An 18,050-nucleotide genomic window follows, 5' to 3' on the forward strand; every position below is an offset into this window, starting at 1 on the left:
AACCCACCACTGATTTTAACTCCCTGAAGTATAAGAGAGAGAAGAGAAAGCTTCTTCTTCAAGCCTTAGGCAACAAGGAAAATTTCAGCATTCTTGTTTCCTGACTGGGTCTCATGGAAGGGCTGATTGTTATAACCCTGCATTTTTCTAAAAGTCTATCATCCAAATATTAATTTAGTTCAGCCCTGCTTAGCTTTTTGGGATTATCTATGTTCAGGTAGATTCTGGCACTTAATGAGAGACAAGAAATGGTAAATTATTTATTAAATTTATTTGCCACCTATTTCACTCTACAAAGCAACTCTGAGTAAATATATATATATATCAATAGATTGCAACCCTTCAACAAAATTTACATAATTTTAAGGTGAGTCCACCTGTAAGTGACTTTCATATTCACATATTCATAAACAGTGATATCTTGTTGAAATTCAACTTTTTAAAAGTAAAACACAAAAGAAATTTTATATTATAAGAAGTTCCAAGTTCTATTTTCCATACTATATATTAAGGGCATTTTAAAAGAGCCTGTTGATTTAGTATAAAAGGTTTGTATGACAATACAAGCAATAATTGCATATGACTTATTTTAAACTTATTTTAAACTGTAATTACTGCCTATTTTCTATATAGTGTATTCATAAATCCATATTTAAAACTTATCTGGGAAATTAAGAAACCATGCAGACATTCTGCCTTCTGATCCTTCTTTTCTCTCATTATAAATATGAACTATTCAAGGAATGGGAAGATAGGGGATTTCATAGAATTATAAGCTTGTAATATTTCTGCTGAATATATTCTCCATAATTTGTTGAGTTTTAATGCTGGAGAAAGAGGTATAGTGGGGGAGGCAGGAGAAAAAGATTGCTGGAGGGTTAAGTAGATAGAACATTTCTATACGTTTAGAATTGAGGTAATAAGCAAGTTTAAGTTGTGTCCTATGTAGCAAGCTAGGGATATTGGAAAACTGGGAGGGAAGAAGGTTGTTTTATGCTGCTTTGCAATTGAATTGCATTGCAATTCAGCACTGACATAAAAGTATACATTCTTTCCAAATGCTCCCTTTCATTTTTAGGGTTATTAAAGGGAAGAAATTTGTATTAATAATCTGGGTGCATTTGCATTCACAATACAAAACTTCTACACCACATGCATCCTATTAGTTCTCCAGGATAAAGCAGACAAGAAACACAACTAGATGAGCTCAATCTACTGTATTGTAAATCTATATTAACAGAATCCTTGCAAGTTTAAAGGTACAGATTTCCTGCCGTCACTTTTAACCATCAATTGGGAGGAGAGGTCCATCCTAAATTTCTGTCTCTGACTGTTAAGCCTGCCTTGCCTCTCTTGTCCATTTGTTTCCTGGGTCCTTTTCTTTCCCTTGTCCCCCAAGGTCATTCATCCCTACATTCCCCTCATTACATACAGTATCCATATATTCTAAAACAGAAAGTAGTCTTTAGTCACAGATGTTGCCAATGCTTATATCAATGTTAATAGCAAAGTGGATTGAATGATATACCTTCCAGCTATGCACTTACCAATTCTAATCAATAGCTAGAAGGGCAAAATCCTGACCAGACCAATAAAATTCTGGCTATTTAGGAACCCTAAACATTTGCAATTATATCTAAAAGGAATCCAATGTTATGCTCTTATTAGCTGAAGGTTTTTATGCTGACCGAACAGAACATCAAAATTCTCCTTCTCCTGAAATCATTACACCCACTCAAAATCATATCTGGAAAGCCTCCCAACTCTCAGCAGATTTTAAGCAATCCAGCATGGTGAAGAAAAGAAAGTCATTTTTGAAAATAGATTTACTGTCATCTAAATCCTGTTTGGAGGTTTACAGTAAATTTCCAATAAGCCAGAAGTTACCTGATAAATGGGAGAGAATTACAGAACAGCTGTATTTGAATAATTGAATGTTCAGGTGTGAATACTAGTACAAAATACACATACAATTTCTACAATTTCTGTTATGCGGGAAGAATGACTATTCATTTGAAACTATAGTTTTCTGCTTCATTAGAAACCAAATTCAGAGATAAAATTGCAGTTTCTGAATAAATAAACAAAATTACTCATTCACCATCCTGCCATACTTGCAGTCTTTGTTTGTTATACATTTTACATTTCTAACAAGCCAGATGCCATTACCTAAGAGTTTTTCTCCCCTCTTTATGGATTACCCTCACATTCAAGCCCATCCAAATGCAAATTGTCCTCAGAATACCCGACAATCAGTTCCAATGGAATCTTTTCTCACATCTTTCTTTTATTTTTGTTACTGGCGTTTCTATCTGCCTAAAATCTCTCTATATTTTTTAAGTCTTTACTTCATCTCCTTACAGGTGCAGTTGATCGCTTTACTTTAAAGCATTTCTTTAATCGTTGTTTTAACAAAACTATGGGTCTTAAAATTATGAGTATTTTTTAAACATTATAATGTATTAAAAATATTAAAACATTAATACTTCTTAGGGACAGGTAATGTAGCTGTTCAATGTGCAGAAGCATACTGCTTGCTGCTGATCTCAAATATTTGAACATGGTGGAATAATAGTGGCAATTTGACATGCCAACCTATACCAAAATGAAATAATGCTCTTAATTGTACAATTATTCTGCCTCATTCATAGATTTTACAAATGATCCAGATGACAATCTACCATTTCAAATCTGCTGGTTTTTCCCCAATGCTTCCATTTTTCTTACTATAAAAGAAAATCTATTAAGGAGAGAAAAAAATAGAATAGCTGCACAATGTACTTTGATTGGTAGCACTAGGAGCCCTCTGTCTGGAAGCAACCAATGACCCAGGAATTTGTGGGGAAAAAGAGTTCGTGACTTGAGAGGAATAATAGGGATGTTGTTTCAATAAAACCAAACCCTTCAGAAGAATGATTTTGAAATGCTTTCTGCGGAGTGCTATAAAAGACTATTTTTCTTCACAAGTTTCACATTTTTATGCTATGTGTATTCCACCATCAGAGCAAGTCCCAAGCCATTCACTTGTTGGTAAGGATGGGGGAAAGGAAAAGACAGACATATTGGAAATATGTCACAGGTTGACGGTAAAGGGAAATATGAAGTGCAAGCTGTTGTGTCCATAAATTAGGACAAAGGGCATTTATGATGTTTTTCTTATTAAATCACAAGGTGCACTCCATGTACGATTCAGAAATTTATATATATACATATACATTCCAGTAGTGAACATAATTTATTATCATTGATTGTAAAAAAAAACAACCTTGAGAAGCTTTTATTATCTCCCATTGATTCTTTCAAAACTTATATTTCTTTTCTTTTCTTTCCATTTCTATTTGAATGTAGCTTAAATGTGTTTTTATTAGTTTGAATGCTTCCTGCATTGATCAGCACTTTTCTCTTTTGGGAAACTACATCTTGTTTTTTCTCTTATGCCTGTGTAATTAATTATTAATAGAGCAGCAATCATAGTTAAATATTGTATTTGAGGTCAAATTATGAAGCAGCTTCAGGGAAGTGCTTTCAAATTCATTTGAGTGAATAAAGTCCACTACATGCTATCATTTAAACTGCAGGCATTGCCATTCAGAAAATTATTTGCTTGGAAAGAATATTGCTAAATAGGTACACTATTCTTTAAAAGAAATAAATAATCCCATGGAAAAACAATATCTATGTCAACACAAAGATGATGTGTATAACTACATATATATATATATACACTGCTCAAAAAAATAAAGGGAACACAAGCAGAAGACATCCGAGATCTGAATGAATGAAATAGCCTTATTAAATACGTTGTTCATTACATACAGTAGTTTTGTGTTCCCTTTAGTTGTTTGAGCAGTGTATAAACTACTGAATGTAAAGAACAAAGCATTTAATAAGGCTATTTCATTCATTCAGATCTCGGATGTCTTCTGCTTGTGTTCCCTTTATTTTTTTGAGCAGTGTATGTATGTATGTATGTATGTATGTATGTATGTATGTATGTGTGTATATATATATATATATATATATATATATATATATATATATATATATATATATATATATATATATATATATATATATATATATACAGTTTTTAAATTGAAAACTTTTTTTAGAAATGAAGAAACCAGCACTTTAGAAACATAGCCTGCATTTCATATTGATTTTTTCAAATGCTAATTTCTTCAATAGATGGCCATTTCATGAATACCACAAAAAATCAGTGTTAACAATTGAAATCTATAAGGCCGAAAATCAGAAACTTTTAATTTTCATAAATTTACCACAAAATTTTTATTCTGACAACTCTGGTGGCCCAGACTTCATTTCTCATTCATCTTCATGATTCATTACAATAACTGTATAATTAAGTTTCAGAATAAATGGCAGTTTCTTTTTTAGCATAGAGCTTTTCAAAATAATTATGTAAGACACATTCTTTGAGAACTACCCTCATTTTATGAGCAATCACACTCAAGGTATGCAGGAAGAATCCAATCACAACATCAGTCTTGTTCCATAACAAAGCCATTACCGAAAGCAAAACAAGCCTGGTTTTTATAGAAGATAAATTTTGTCGGTATATTACAAAGAGATGTGTTTATTTATAAAATTATTACATTTAAGTTATTTAGTTAATTGGCTTTCTATTTTCAAATATGATAAAATGGGAAGTAGACTTGTAGAATATTTATGTACCTATTATTAGATATTTAACATTTTATTTTAAGTGTTATGTATATTATAGTATTTCATTTTCATTTTAGTCATAAATATAATTCTACAGCACTTGAGTACTAAATTGTTTGTATTCCATCACCTGTCCTCACCTGGACTCATTGAATATAGTGGGACTTAAAATTGAGTAAAAAGGTAGAAAACATTGATTATCTTTTTTTTAAAAAAATGAAAGAAAACACTTATATTAGGCAGCATAATATTTCTATAACTGCCTATAAAATTATTTTTATTTACAAAGAAAAGTAGTGTAAAAAAAAACACTTCCAGAAAATGAAGCTTTTATGAAAGCATACAGATGTATTTTTATATTAAATGGCAATATATATGGGAATTTATACATAAATTGATTACATAATTTTACATAAATATAAAGTAATAATTTTACCATCATATAACTATAAAAATGTTCCAGACCTACAGCTGAAAAAGCATCTTATGAAAATATTTATAACACTAACAAAACAGAAAGTTTAATGAAAGCATACTGATGTGGTTTTATATTAATTGGCAATTTATATATAATCCCTTTATAATGACAATCTATATATAAATTTGGGAAATATATTCCATAGGTTGTATTCTGTAACCAGCAATGTCCAAAAGATAGGAATCTGTATATAAATTGATTAAATATTTTTACAAAAATATAAAGTAATCATTATGACTATCATGTAAGAACTATAAAAGTGTTCCATATTTAGAGCCAAAAAAATAGTTTATGAATACATTCATAACACTAACATAAACAAGAAAGTTTCCTTGCTATCTCTGCAGACTTTGTTCAATAATTTATCTCAGTCAAACCAGGCTGGGATAGGAGTAATTCTGAAATGCATGTATTATCATCTGAGGAAATAGTAATGATTCCATGAAATACTTTATAATAAACAGACCCACATTTCTTGAAATATTGTAAACAAACTATTGTACAGCCTAGCTCTCTTCTTTTTTTAGATTCAGTCGTCTAGACTTTACGAGTTTTACCAGTTTATTTTTCTTTCTTCTCTCACTGGTGCTTAAAAGGTTAAGACTTTATTTTTGAAAACATAGAGCGATAACAGGGAATTGTGTTGTCTACAGCTTCATAAATCTTGCTTAAGTTCCTTTTCAATTACCATCCATTTCTCCTTTAAAAAGGGACCAAAGGGAAAAAAACAGAGGAGTGGAAACAGGTCAGGGCAGCCAGTGACAATGACAGGGTGATGGGCTTGGACCCCTGTGGTGTTTCCATCTGCTATCATTAAGGTGACTATTCAGACATGAAAAAATCCCTCTTGCTGTGCTGACAGGCAGACATCAAGAACGATGACAAGGCATTAAGATAGTAAGTCAGAGACAGAGATGTCATATTCCTCAAATAAGACTGCCTAAAACAAGAACTCTGAAATTTCACTGGAATTTACAATAAAATAAAAGGACTTTTTTTTTTTTTTTGGCTTGGAAGCTATTCAACTTCCTTTTATGGCAATCTGATAACACTAACACTGCTGACAGTCATAACGCTAAACTCCATGCTCCTACCTGTAATCTTCGCCATAAGAAACCCAAATTTTTTGCTCATTCTGCAGTAAAAGAGGGTTTTTAATTTCCTGCCCAGTCTCATCGAAAAGATGTGTAGGAAAATGACTAAGGCCTGATGGTTTGAAATCTGCTGAAAGCTGGAGCCTCTGATGAATCATGTGCTGTACCTGGCCATGGAAGATAAAACACAAAATGAAAACATCTGTATTAAATTGTTTGTATTCTGTAACCAGCAATGTCCAAACGATAATTAAATTCCTATAGAATGTTAAAAGAAGTGTGAAATCCCTGCAATGTTTATCTCAGTGTAAAGTAACAAAATGAGCACAGGCTTTTAACCAGCAGGGGGTGCAACAGGATTATGGTTGAGCTCTGACCTCTTTGGCACACAGACTGAAAGCAGATGTGACAGTTCTACAGAACAGTTAGCATCTACTAACAGTAACAGCTCTGGATAAAGGTTATGTTTTCCCAGTCCACATTTGGAGCTACATTTTGTTAGTGTTTTTAACTGAGCTTGTTGAGGTTTGACAAGGACTGCTTTCCTGCACTCTCCTGCCAGGCGTTAGATGATCAATGTATGAACAAGAATAAAGCAAGACTCATTTAACAATTTCAGGACTCTTAAGGAAATATTACTGAGCCATGACAGAAACTATTCAAATCCTGCACTGCGCCCCAAAGAAAATAGGAACTAAGCAAGATAATTCAATTGAACATCAAAATATAATGGTTTATTTATGATACGGTTTACAGCTCTAATTTTAGTTGGTTTAGCTGTTCAAATTTCATTTCCTTCCTAAAGAATTGTTGATAAAGGTGTTGCTAGAGTGCCTATACTGTGGTCAATTTGCCATTTCATGGCATTGCAATAATAGCTCTAAACAGAGTCACTTTGTTCCACTCTCTCCTCCTATTTGTCACCCTTCTCTGCTTACCAGGCTCTAACAGATTAGTTCATCTTCCCTTCTCCTTTGCCACCTTCTGCAACTGAGCATATCACAAAGGCCTCATAGCCATGACCTTATTGTGACAGTATTTACAACAGAGATGGTACCCCAGTATTACAGAAACATAAACATGACAAAAAGCAATGCAGTGATATTACCTGTAGTTCTAACCACATTAATGCAAAATGAAATCTTTCAGTAATCAGAGATGTCCATAGAGGTTAGGGAAATGCAATATTCAAAACAAATTAGTGATATTATTCCTATTAGCATATTCTAAAAGCTAATAGGCTAATTCTGGGTGAGGCATTATCTTTTATTTTAATCTAACTCACAGAATTGTGGGAATTGAAGATGCATGAATACCGTAATTTTTACAAATTCTGTCTGTTGTATTATGTGTTCTGGAGATTTTTCTGTGAATTTTAAAAATAAACTATTTATTTTGTCAGACTACAAAGGCTCATACATATCTACCAAAATTATATAATTGTTGATATAAATGATACAAGAGAGAAAAAATACAAAACACTTTACTTTCATTCTTTGACACATAATGATAATACAGCTCCAATGTAAGTTGGTTTTTTTCATGTAAATACAACTTTTATACTTAATTTTCAGATTATTTTGAAGAGGAGGTTGGTGTTTTGATTTGGCATAAAAAATCATAGTGAGACCTCTTTTAATATTGATATTCATTCTGCTGCTGATTTGAATAGGAGCATAATATCCTAATCTATTCCTAGTGAAATCCATAATGGATAAAACATTAGATTTGGAAGAAAACAATTTTCTATGCGCCCTTGATTCTCTTGAAGGAACACTACACTATATTTCAAACATAATAAATACAGTAAACACATGAATTGCCATCTAGTAATGTTTCATTTCTTGGAAGTATGTTGGGTATCATTATCTATGGTTATATTTTTTTATCTAAAATGACAGGCAATGTCTTAGTGTAATTATAAATCTCCTGCTTTACACTTCATGTAGTATAGCAATAAAGGAAAATTTGGCAGAAAGTATTTTTGGGATTTTTTAATTCTAATATCATTCTAGATCAGGGGTTTCGAACTCACAGTGTCACATTGTTGTCACATGATGTATTGCAACTCCCCCGCCTTTGCTAAACCGGGGGTGGGTGTGGCCAACGTGTGACATATCCAGCCTACAGGCCGCACGTTTGATACTTCTGTTCTGGACACTAATTCTATGATCCCAGATCAATCCCTCTAATCTATCTGCTATTTAACAAAGTATGTATTTACATTAATTTGGTTAACCTCTAACATGTTTAGGCGGCTTTCTATAAATAAAATTAAAATCAGCTAAAACCATCAAACATTGTTAATTAACAAACAACTACAACCAACCTACTGCTACCATTAAGAACATCTTATCCAATGTGTCCTAAAGAGGTCTGTCTCCACCATTGTTCCAAAAGACATAAAGGGGTATATTTGACCACACAGTAATGAATGTAAAATGTTCTGAAAACCTGAATTGTGTATATCAATCGTAGACTTTATTTATTATGGGATTCATAAAAAATACTTGCAAATGAAATAAATTCTATCAGTGAAAAAAGTAGAATTAATCCTCCCTCAACTGCAGCCCCATGTATGTCCACATTTAGAGAACAAACTCTACAGACTACAGAAGTAGAAGACATTTCCCAAATCCAGTATAGTTCTTTATAACTACGTCAGATTTATTCAGGTAGCTGGTAGCTATTTAAAATGTATATGCAATTCAGTCCAATGTTATGGCTTTACATACTCTCCAAACAGAAGCACTTAAAATTCAACCTAAGAACTAAAAGTAGCATAAAAATTCTAAACCAAAAAGATTTTGGTAAAAAGATATATTTTAAATCCACACTAGATGGATTTAAAGAGTCCTTGGAAGCATTGTAAGTCAAGCAGGTAAGGAATCTAGTAGTAAAATATGAGATGAACAAATACAAGAATTTGTTAGTTTTTTTTCCAGCAACAGGAAATGAAACTGACTCAGACAGATGTTATTAGATGGTAGGTTGGATACCTCAGAGATGGCATTGCCCCAAATGGCCTTAAGCCCAACACAAATTCAAATGATTTTATCCACAAAGAACTGCTCAAGCTGCTCACAATGGAGGCAAGATGTTTGCCGTATATTGTGCATAGCTCAAATAATATCAGTTATTAAATTAATATTGGTGAGCCGGTATAACCAAATGCAGAGAATGTAAGAATTTGAATCAGATAAGATACTTATACAGAGAATAACTGTAAGAATAAGGATACAGTTGGATACTATAAAAAAATCAGACATTAAAAATTGCTTAGAGTTGGAAATAAATATCCTACCTTCTCCAGTATAACACCAGGCTGATCTCCATAATTGCTTTCCATTTCTTTTCTACTGATATAAACAAGTGTCTCTCCAGTGTCTTTGCCATTTTCATATACCTTTTTAGAGAAATAGTTTTCATATGAAAATAATACATATTCACTATTTAAAAATCATGGCATATTATTTAGAATAACCACAAAAATTCATGTCTTCAACAGTCTTTCTCTACAGATTTCATTAGCTATATGGCATACGAAAGGCTCACCATACATAAAGAGACCACTTTTAAAATCATGCTGTACTGTTACTAGCTTATAGCTTGTATTTGTTTTTTCCTTAGAGGAGTTGTTATTAATATTTCCAATATTGGTATGATATAGAAATGTTTTTCTGAAATTCTGGAACCATAGATTTGAATTTATTAACATTGTCATCAGTAAGTGTGAGTAATTTTCACTACATCAGTAATTTATTAAATTTATTCTTAAGGGGAAAAAAACAGTACTGGAATTGGTTTTGTTTTATTTGTTTAAATATCTGTAAGCCACCTTATGGGCACAAGTCCATACATGTAGTAAACAACCATATAATTATTGATTAAACATTGACAATTTTTATCTTAATATTGACATGTACAATATAACAATTATTATTATCTATCATATGGCACATTTATATCACATTCCAATAAAAAACACAAGAGATAAAAATACAAAATATAAAATATTATCAATGCACGTCTAACAATATAACAATGTTTTGTTGTATCATTACAGGAAGGCTCTCCTGCACACTTTGTTTCATTTATCAGCTATGTGAAAGAACAATTCCAAAGACACTTCGACTATTATTTATTTTATATATCAACTTAGTTATTTTATATATATATATATCTTGTGGAGTACATACATCTGTCCCTTGCTGCCACTGAATTGACCAACATGATTATTCTAACATCTATGTTCCAAGTACCAGAGAAGGATGGATGAAGAAGCAGAAGAGTGAAATCAGCTAAGGGTAATAGGGTCAGTCAAACTATCTTTACCCTTTCAGAAACAGTATGTTCTTGATACTGCAATATCTTAATAATGTTAAAAGCAGCAGGTGTCATTTTAGAATAAACATACTAGGACAAGGCTACAAAACTCTGGAAAACCACCAAATGGTAGTAAAAGCTTAGACGGTAACATTATATTGCTAACTAGGGCATTCAAAATCTTTGCCAGACCAATTCTTGAATACAGCTCATCTGCCTGAAATCCACACTGTATATCGGACATTAATATGATTAAGCGGGTCCAGAGCAGTGGTGGGTTGCCTCCAGTTTGCACCGGTTCTATAGAACTGGTAGTAAAACCGGCAGGAGGCTCCGCCCACCAACCCCGACGTCATCAAAATGCTTCTGCGCTTGCACAGAAGAGTGTGTGTGCATGCGAGTGAAGCGAGCACACACATACGTGCAGCCCCGTTGTGAACCGGTAGTAAAGGTAAGTAGAATCCACCCCTGGTCCAGAGGTATTTCACGAGAAGAGTACCCCACTCCTCTACTCGCAATAGAATCCCTTATGCCACCAGGCTTCAAATTTTGGGCAATCTGGAACTGCGCTGCCTGCAGTCTGATCTAAACATAGTACACAAAATTGTCTGCTCTGTCTTACCTGTCAACAACTTCTTCAGCTTCAACCTCAATAATACATGGGACAATCGATACAAACTAAAGGTAAACCACTTCAAACTCAATTGCAGAAAATACGACTTTAGGAACCGAGTGGTCAACCCCTGGAATGCTCTACCTGACTCCGTTGTTACATCCTCAAACCCCCACAGCTTCAACCTTAAACTGTCTACCGTGGACCTCACCCCATTCCTAAGAGGTCCATAAAGAGGGCGTGCATAAGCGCACCAGCATGCCTACAGTCCTACTGTCTCCATTTATTTGTATCCATTGCTTCGTTCATGTCCATGTTCATACTTATACCTGCTATTTTGTACATGTTTGAAAAACTAATAAATAAATAAATAAATAAAATGTAGTTTTGTATCCTTTGTATAGTAATCTTCATGTATACAAAGAAGACATTATTTAAAATGCTGTCAGCAATTTATTTCCACTGAATGACAAAATGTACATATACCAGTTTAGCTTTTGGTCCTGTTCAGACATCATGTTAAGCCAGTTCAGTACAAAGAAATGGCATGCTTGCTTCATGATATGATTGTTTCTATTGTCCTTTTCTGAGCCGCAATATTTTAATTTCTCTGAATTTTTTTAAAAATGTAGTCCCCAAAATTGACACAAAATTCTAGTAGTAGGAATTTGGACTCTTCGAAGCATGACTCAGTTGTGTCAGATTTGAGGCTCGCTGACAATTCTTTATATTACTGAAGTTATAAATTGGCTAGAAGCAGACTGGAATATAGGAGATATATGTTTTGCTACAGACATAGGCCACAGAAAAAGGAATTGTTCACTTTCAGACTGAAAGAAGGTTGAATGTAGGTATGAATAGCTAAAATGATCAATGTAATAACCTCTTTAATCTCTGTGTCTACCAGAGCTGCTTTGGAGATGACCTTGGTCTTCATTCACTTGTTTGTCAGGGTCATTAAAATGGCGACCCATAAGTCTTATCTTGCCTTGTGCTAATGGAATATTACAGTTTTGTACTAACATAGTTGGGACTATAATTCAGATTTCATTAGCTCCAAATACTGGTTATGCTGGCTATGCTAAATATAGGCATAGCACTGGTCCAAACATGTACACATATAAGGGATGGCAATATTATGAATGATCCTGCCTCTGCAAAAGCTTATTCTTTTGAAATTTTACTACTCTTTTCTTCTTTTTCTGGAATAAATCCAGAGGAGGCCCACAGGAAAGTGGAAACAAGAACTTATACGTATATGGGGAAATATAAGAAAAATATAACATCCATGAATTGTGATTTTGGTGGCGATTATCAGGTTATCTGTCTATGGTTCTAGGATTATGGTATTGGTTAGTGATCACTTATTTACTTTATTCTAATATCATTGTAGAAGTTTGTTTACTGTGTATATTTTACTATCATATTATTATCACAGATGTTTTAACTGTTAATTTTAAGTAATCTATCATGAGTTGATAATGACTAGGCTTCGTACAGATTTAATAAAAAAAAAAAATCTGATTAGCATTACAGAATATTTACACTTTGGAACCACACTCTCATTATATGTCTTGCATCTGCTGTCAAACACTTCTATAACAAATTAGATTAGAAGAACATTAGTGCTATGACTTATCATCTTTGAAAATACAAGAATACAATAGAATATCTCTACAGACTACTGCATTTCCAGTGCAGCTGCCAACTGGAAAAAAATAGTGAAAAGACAAATGGCAGCATTAGTTCTTCCACCACTACTAAACAGTTAAGTTCTGTTAAACTTCATAGTAGATTTTACACTAACAATTTCTTATTTCCTGTATTACTGCCAAAACAATTTCCGACTCAGGTTCAGAGAAGTGGAAATAGACACAGTAATACAAAAACAGAGGAGAATGATAGTGCTTAAGCTGAACTGATGCTTTACCCTTTCTTTTATATAAATCCTGAATTCCCTTAAAATATAAGATCTCAGACTAAACATACACGATGCATAAGAGATTTTGTACTTCCTGCACAGAAATTAACCATCCTCATCTGCAGTCTGAGCAATTGCATACAACTTACCAATAAACAAGTTCCTTCTTGCTTATAAATTCAAAAGTGAACAAATAACTTGGAAAATTGCTGTTTTTTCCTTTTTGTTAAGTTCATTAAGTAACAATACCAGAGTGACTTAACACAAAACCAGATACTTGACTGCCCGCAGCCTTCTTAATATCTCCAGAATATCTCTGCAGAATGTCCTCAGGCTTATATAGCATTTTAGGAAGAGGAACATGCAGATGCCTGGAGCATTGATCTGAAGCAGGTGTAGCAGAAGAGAAAGTGAGCTGATAGAAGAGCATCAAAGGAAAAATATGCAACCAAAGTTTCTTGGCGGGAAGAACAGGATAGTCAGGGATATCCAAGCAAAGAAATAAATGAAGAAACCTCTGGAAAGATTTTGTCCAGGGTCTCCTCATATCTGGCATCAACAGTCCATCGTTTTCTTCATTGGTTTCTAATCTAATTATGTCTATAACCTTATTACATATACTTTGTTTATTTCACATGCTGTTCATAACATTTCTGCATTTCTGAACATTTCCGTCAATTAGTCAATCAAATCCCTCAATGAGGACCAGTCTTCTTAGACTTAGCATTGTTGTTGCCATCTTTAAATTTATGTTAAATTGGTTTAATTTGTTTCTATTATTTTAATATGTTATTTTATGTTGTTTTATTTACTTTTCATTATTGCAATTATTACAATTACTAAATTTTTATATTTTAGTATTTCTATAATTTTCACTAGTAATTGTCAAACTAGTAAATTGCATTTATATTTATCATGATTTTTAAAAATTGTTTATGTTTTATGTTGATGCAGCAGTACTGAAGGAAGGAAGTGAAAAGGTAAATTCAGTTGTCTGTAAAAGACATTTCTTTAAATTCTGTCTCATTCAAATATGAATGCACTGTCTTTAAATAGTTTTGTATTCTGATCCAAAAATGAAGTTTTCTTCTAACATAAAAGTATATTCCTCATTCTCCATTCAAAACTCCAGGTTATATTAGCATAATTATGTTAATCTTAGGAGAAAATAGGCAAATCAGAATGTCTGGAATGCAACTTTATTATATGTTCTCTGATTAACTTCAAAAGAGAATTAAGCTACATGGGCTATCACTGTTGTCTTCTAGGTTCACTTAACATACTTTAAAAAAAAAATAAACATCCTAGTGGAATTATGGACATTGAAACATTGCTGATGGATAGAGTTGTAATAGCAGAAAAACTACTGCAAATGTGACGGCACAGTGCAGAATATGATCATACAGAGAAGACTTATTTATATTACAACTAAATTAATTGTTTCAGAACCTTCTAATACGTGAAGTGGTGATTACTTTGACAAGTTTGTGAGAGATTTGCTGAATACTTTAATTACATTGGTGCCAAATTTCAGAGAAACTTGGCTGAGGTATCCAAAGCACAATCTGTTTTTAAGTTTTGTGAAATCAGCTACTTGTTGTGGCCTAATAATACGGATAAAGCACCTGTAGCTGCAAAACTGATTGTCTGTTCTCTTAACCTATGACATAAGCAGAACTGTTGATTCTAGTTAGAAATAAGAAATAGAACTTGGTTTTTAAATAAAATAATTATATTTTTTTCCTGTTTTGGTGGCCTCAATAGAAAATTAGTTAGGCTGAGTAGGCCACTAATTTGAACTAGGGTTCTTCTTCCATTTTCTTATCTTTAAAATCACAGGAGAGCAGCACAGGAACTATTTATTTATTTATGACATGATTATGGAAGAAGATGATAGAAAAATGAGAATGGAGGCATTGCAATCAATCACCAATTTGTGCATCTCCTTATGAGGACCAAGCCTGATGTGATGTCTTAGCACATAATATTTCTTTGGCTATTATTCAAGGATCCATCCAGCAGTTTTAAACCATTATTTAAATAAATAAATTCAGTTTATGCCTCTTTTACTATTATTTTTGATTTTGAAACAATTGCAATCATTGGCTTGTTGAAAATGTCAATCTTCCAGATTTAAAAAAACGCAAAGTAGCTGCAAGGATTTTTTTTCCCTAATAAAATATTGCAAATATAGTACCACATTTGTTTACTGTTTCCAATATACTGCCAAGATAGGAAAAGATAAATATTCCCTGGAATCAGGTTTGATTTATGATAGTGATATAGAAGTGGTTAGTTAGTTATGGTCCTCTTCTGGAATGTATCTCATGCGGGAAACCAGTAATGGGCTTGTGTGTGTGTGTGTGTGTGTGTGTGTGTACACACACACCTGTCTACATCATGAGCATAGAATTAAAATAATCAAGATAAATTGTCAATTGCTCTACAGGCAGTACTTCAAAGCAGTATGTCCATACTTCTTTACTATACTTAATCCACAATCCATGGATGGATACGCCTTTAATTACATTAATTTAATTATAAATTAACCAGCTAATTTACATTTTTAGTGTTGATAATTTTAATCAGTAGGTTTACTGCAAAGAATTATGATACACTTTGCTGTTGCATTATTGTTGTTACAGTATATGACGTTCATAACTGCATCCATTAGGTGAAGAGCAGCCCTTACAGGTGTCAAGGTGGCTTTCAATAAATTTATAATGCCCACCTAATAAATGCTGGGTATTCCAAGCTAAAGCTAAAGTTTTCTAAAAACTAAAAAACTCTAAGAAAAAGAACAAACCCTTTTCTTAGAAAAATCAAAATTAAATCTTGGAAATTTGTGGGAAATTACTGAACAGATGCTTTTAAAAAAACACAGGTGAAAAACACTACCCACCTTTAACTGCAGCCCTTGTGAAGGAAAAGTAGGGAGTTCTTTAATATGTTGGTAGACATAAGAAGCACATTGTTGCTGCTCAGCCTGTAACTGAGGGGCAAGTTTAGAAAGGTGACCTTTGTAGCTCTTGATGACTGCCTGCAATTCATCAATCAAGTTGTGCACCTGAAGGGTTAAATTATGAGAGCTGTTAGCAAGAGGCAATTGTCACACCTATTAGAATTCTCATTACAAATCTGATTGAGATGTAATTTTAGTCTGACAGAAAATAACGAATTTATGTCTCTGTCCTCTAAACCTCTACGTATTATGGAACAAAAGCCTTGATAAAAATGAGAAAAAAATAAATAAAATATATAATTCTTAGTTAAAAATGAAAAGATGTTTTAATATTACCTGCAATCCTTTTAAGTATTTAGTTAATTTTAAGTAAATCTTTTCAATAGCACTAAGGGCAACAATTTCCTATTTCTACACTTTCCTATTTCTACACTTCCCAACAAAGCACTTAAAGGAAGATAAAAAATAGTTTTTATGAGGATGGAAAACTGTAGACCCAAAGTCCGTCTCTGAGGGAGAGGGTAGTTCAAAACTGTGAAAAATAAATAAATTCATACTCACTATAACTACAGGAATTCAAAGCAAAGTGCATAGCCCTCTGTTCTCTCCTTTTTCCCCAGAACAAAACTCATGTGAGGTAATAAGTTAATCAGTAATGTTACACATTCCCTGCTTCACCGTCTCCGCTACCGAAATCACTGGCTACACTATTTCTTCAAGTAGTAGAACAAGCATGTTGCTGTGCAAGATTCCAAATTCAGTCGCTGATAATTCTAGCTTTCTTAGCTCAGAGGACAACCATTGGCATTGGTGAGTTCTGATAAACTAAGGGGCAGAGAAAAGGCAGTTGATTGGCCAGCTTTACAAAGCTTTGAATCAAATGGAAAGTGGCAATAATGCTACACAGAATGACCCTAAAATCTACCTTTGTATTAGAGGACATAAAAGTAGCTAAGGAAATTAATATATTTCTTGGATAGTAAAGATATGAGGCCTTCCTTCTAATTTCTCTTACGTTGGAGAATCTAGTATGACACAGAGCCTTAAAGATAAGTCTGTTTTATTTTTACACAATCAGATAATAATCTCTTCTTCTTCCCTTTCCTGTCACCCTAGCCCTTAAATTCATTGTAAACAATAAGTAAATGGAACTAGATAGGGGAAGAAACAACAGGTTATACAATACATAAAATGTCTATGAAGATTCTCAGTACATACGTATATGTATCAGCAGGTTCTGACCAGTTCTGGAGAACCAAAAGCAGAAATTTTGAGTTGTTTGGAGAACCGGTAGTAAAAATCCTGACTGGCCCCGCCCCATCTATTCTCTGCCTCCTGAGTCCCAGCTGATCAGGACGAAATGGGGATTTTGCAGTATCCTTCCCATGCCATGCCCACCAAGCCATGCCGTGCCCACCAAGCCATGCCGTGCCCACCAAGCCACACCCATAGAACCCACAGAACTGGTAGTAAAAATGTTTGAAACCCGCCATTGATATGTATATACAGTACATACACACACACACACACAAATATGGAGGGAGGGAAGGAGGGAGGGAGGGAGAGAGAGAGAGAGAGAGAGAGAGAGAGAGAGAGAGAGAGAGAAAACCCTGCATATCAAATATATACATAAAATTGTAAGCCACCCAGTCACCTTATATGGGAGATGGATAGTATAAAAATTAATAAATAAATAAAATATAGTTCACTATCAAATTGATTCCACCCACCACCCCTCCAAAAAGGCAGATGCTACAATATATAAAGTGATTATTTACATTACATGGCATATTCCTGCCCTGGCACAAAACATCACTGCCTTCATATTTACATCTATCAAGCGAAGCAAGTTAATCCCCTCCCAAAAAGCAATGGGAAATAGGAATCATAATTAGACATAGGAAAATATTTTGCAGATTACAATTAATTGATTTTGTAATGTAGCCATTGAACTGCATGGATGTTATTTT

The 18,050-nt window shown here is 33.4% G+C and overlaps 1 protein-coding gene across 4 annotated transcripts in view; it reads right to left on the minus strand.

The window, feature by feature from the left end:
- DCDC1 (doublecortin domain containing 1) overlaps positions 1–18,050 on the minus strand; it is a 277,838-nt gene that overhangs the window by 141,188 nt on the left and 118,600 nt on the right. For all 4 annotated transcript variants that reach the window (XM_034417189.2, XM_087877949.1, XM_034417191.2 and 1 more), the window contains exons 10-12: positions 16,021–16,185; positions 9,563–9,664; positions 6,259–6,425 (exon numbers count right to left, since the gene is read on the minus strand). In XM_034417189.2, the coding sequence (XP_034273080.2) occupies positions 6,259–6,425; positions 9,563–9,664; positions 16,021–16,185 (434 nt within the window). The remainder of the gene's footprint in view (positions 1–6,258; positions 6,426–9,562; positions 9,665–16,020; positions 16,186–18,050) is intronic.

This window comes from Pantherophis guttatus, chromosome 1 (assembly GCF_059756535.1).
Source record: "Pantherophis guttatus breed Tessera chromosome 1, ASM5975653v1, whole genome shotgun sequence".
Classification (NCBI taxonomy): Eukaryota; Metazoa; Chordata; class Lepidosauria; order Squamata; family Colubridae; genus Pantherophis; species Pantherophis guttatus.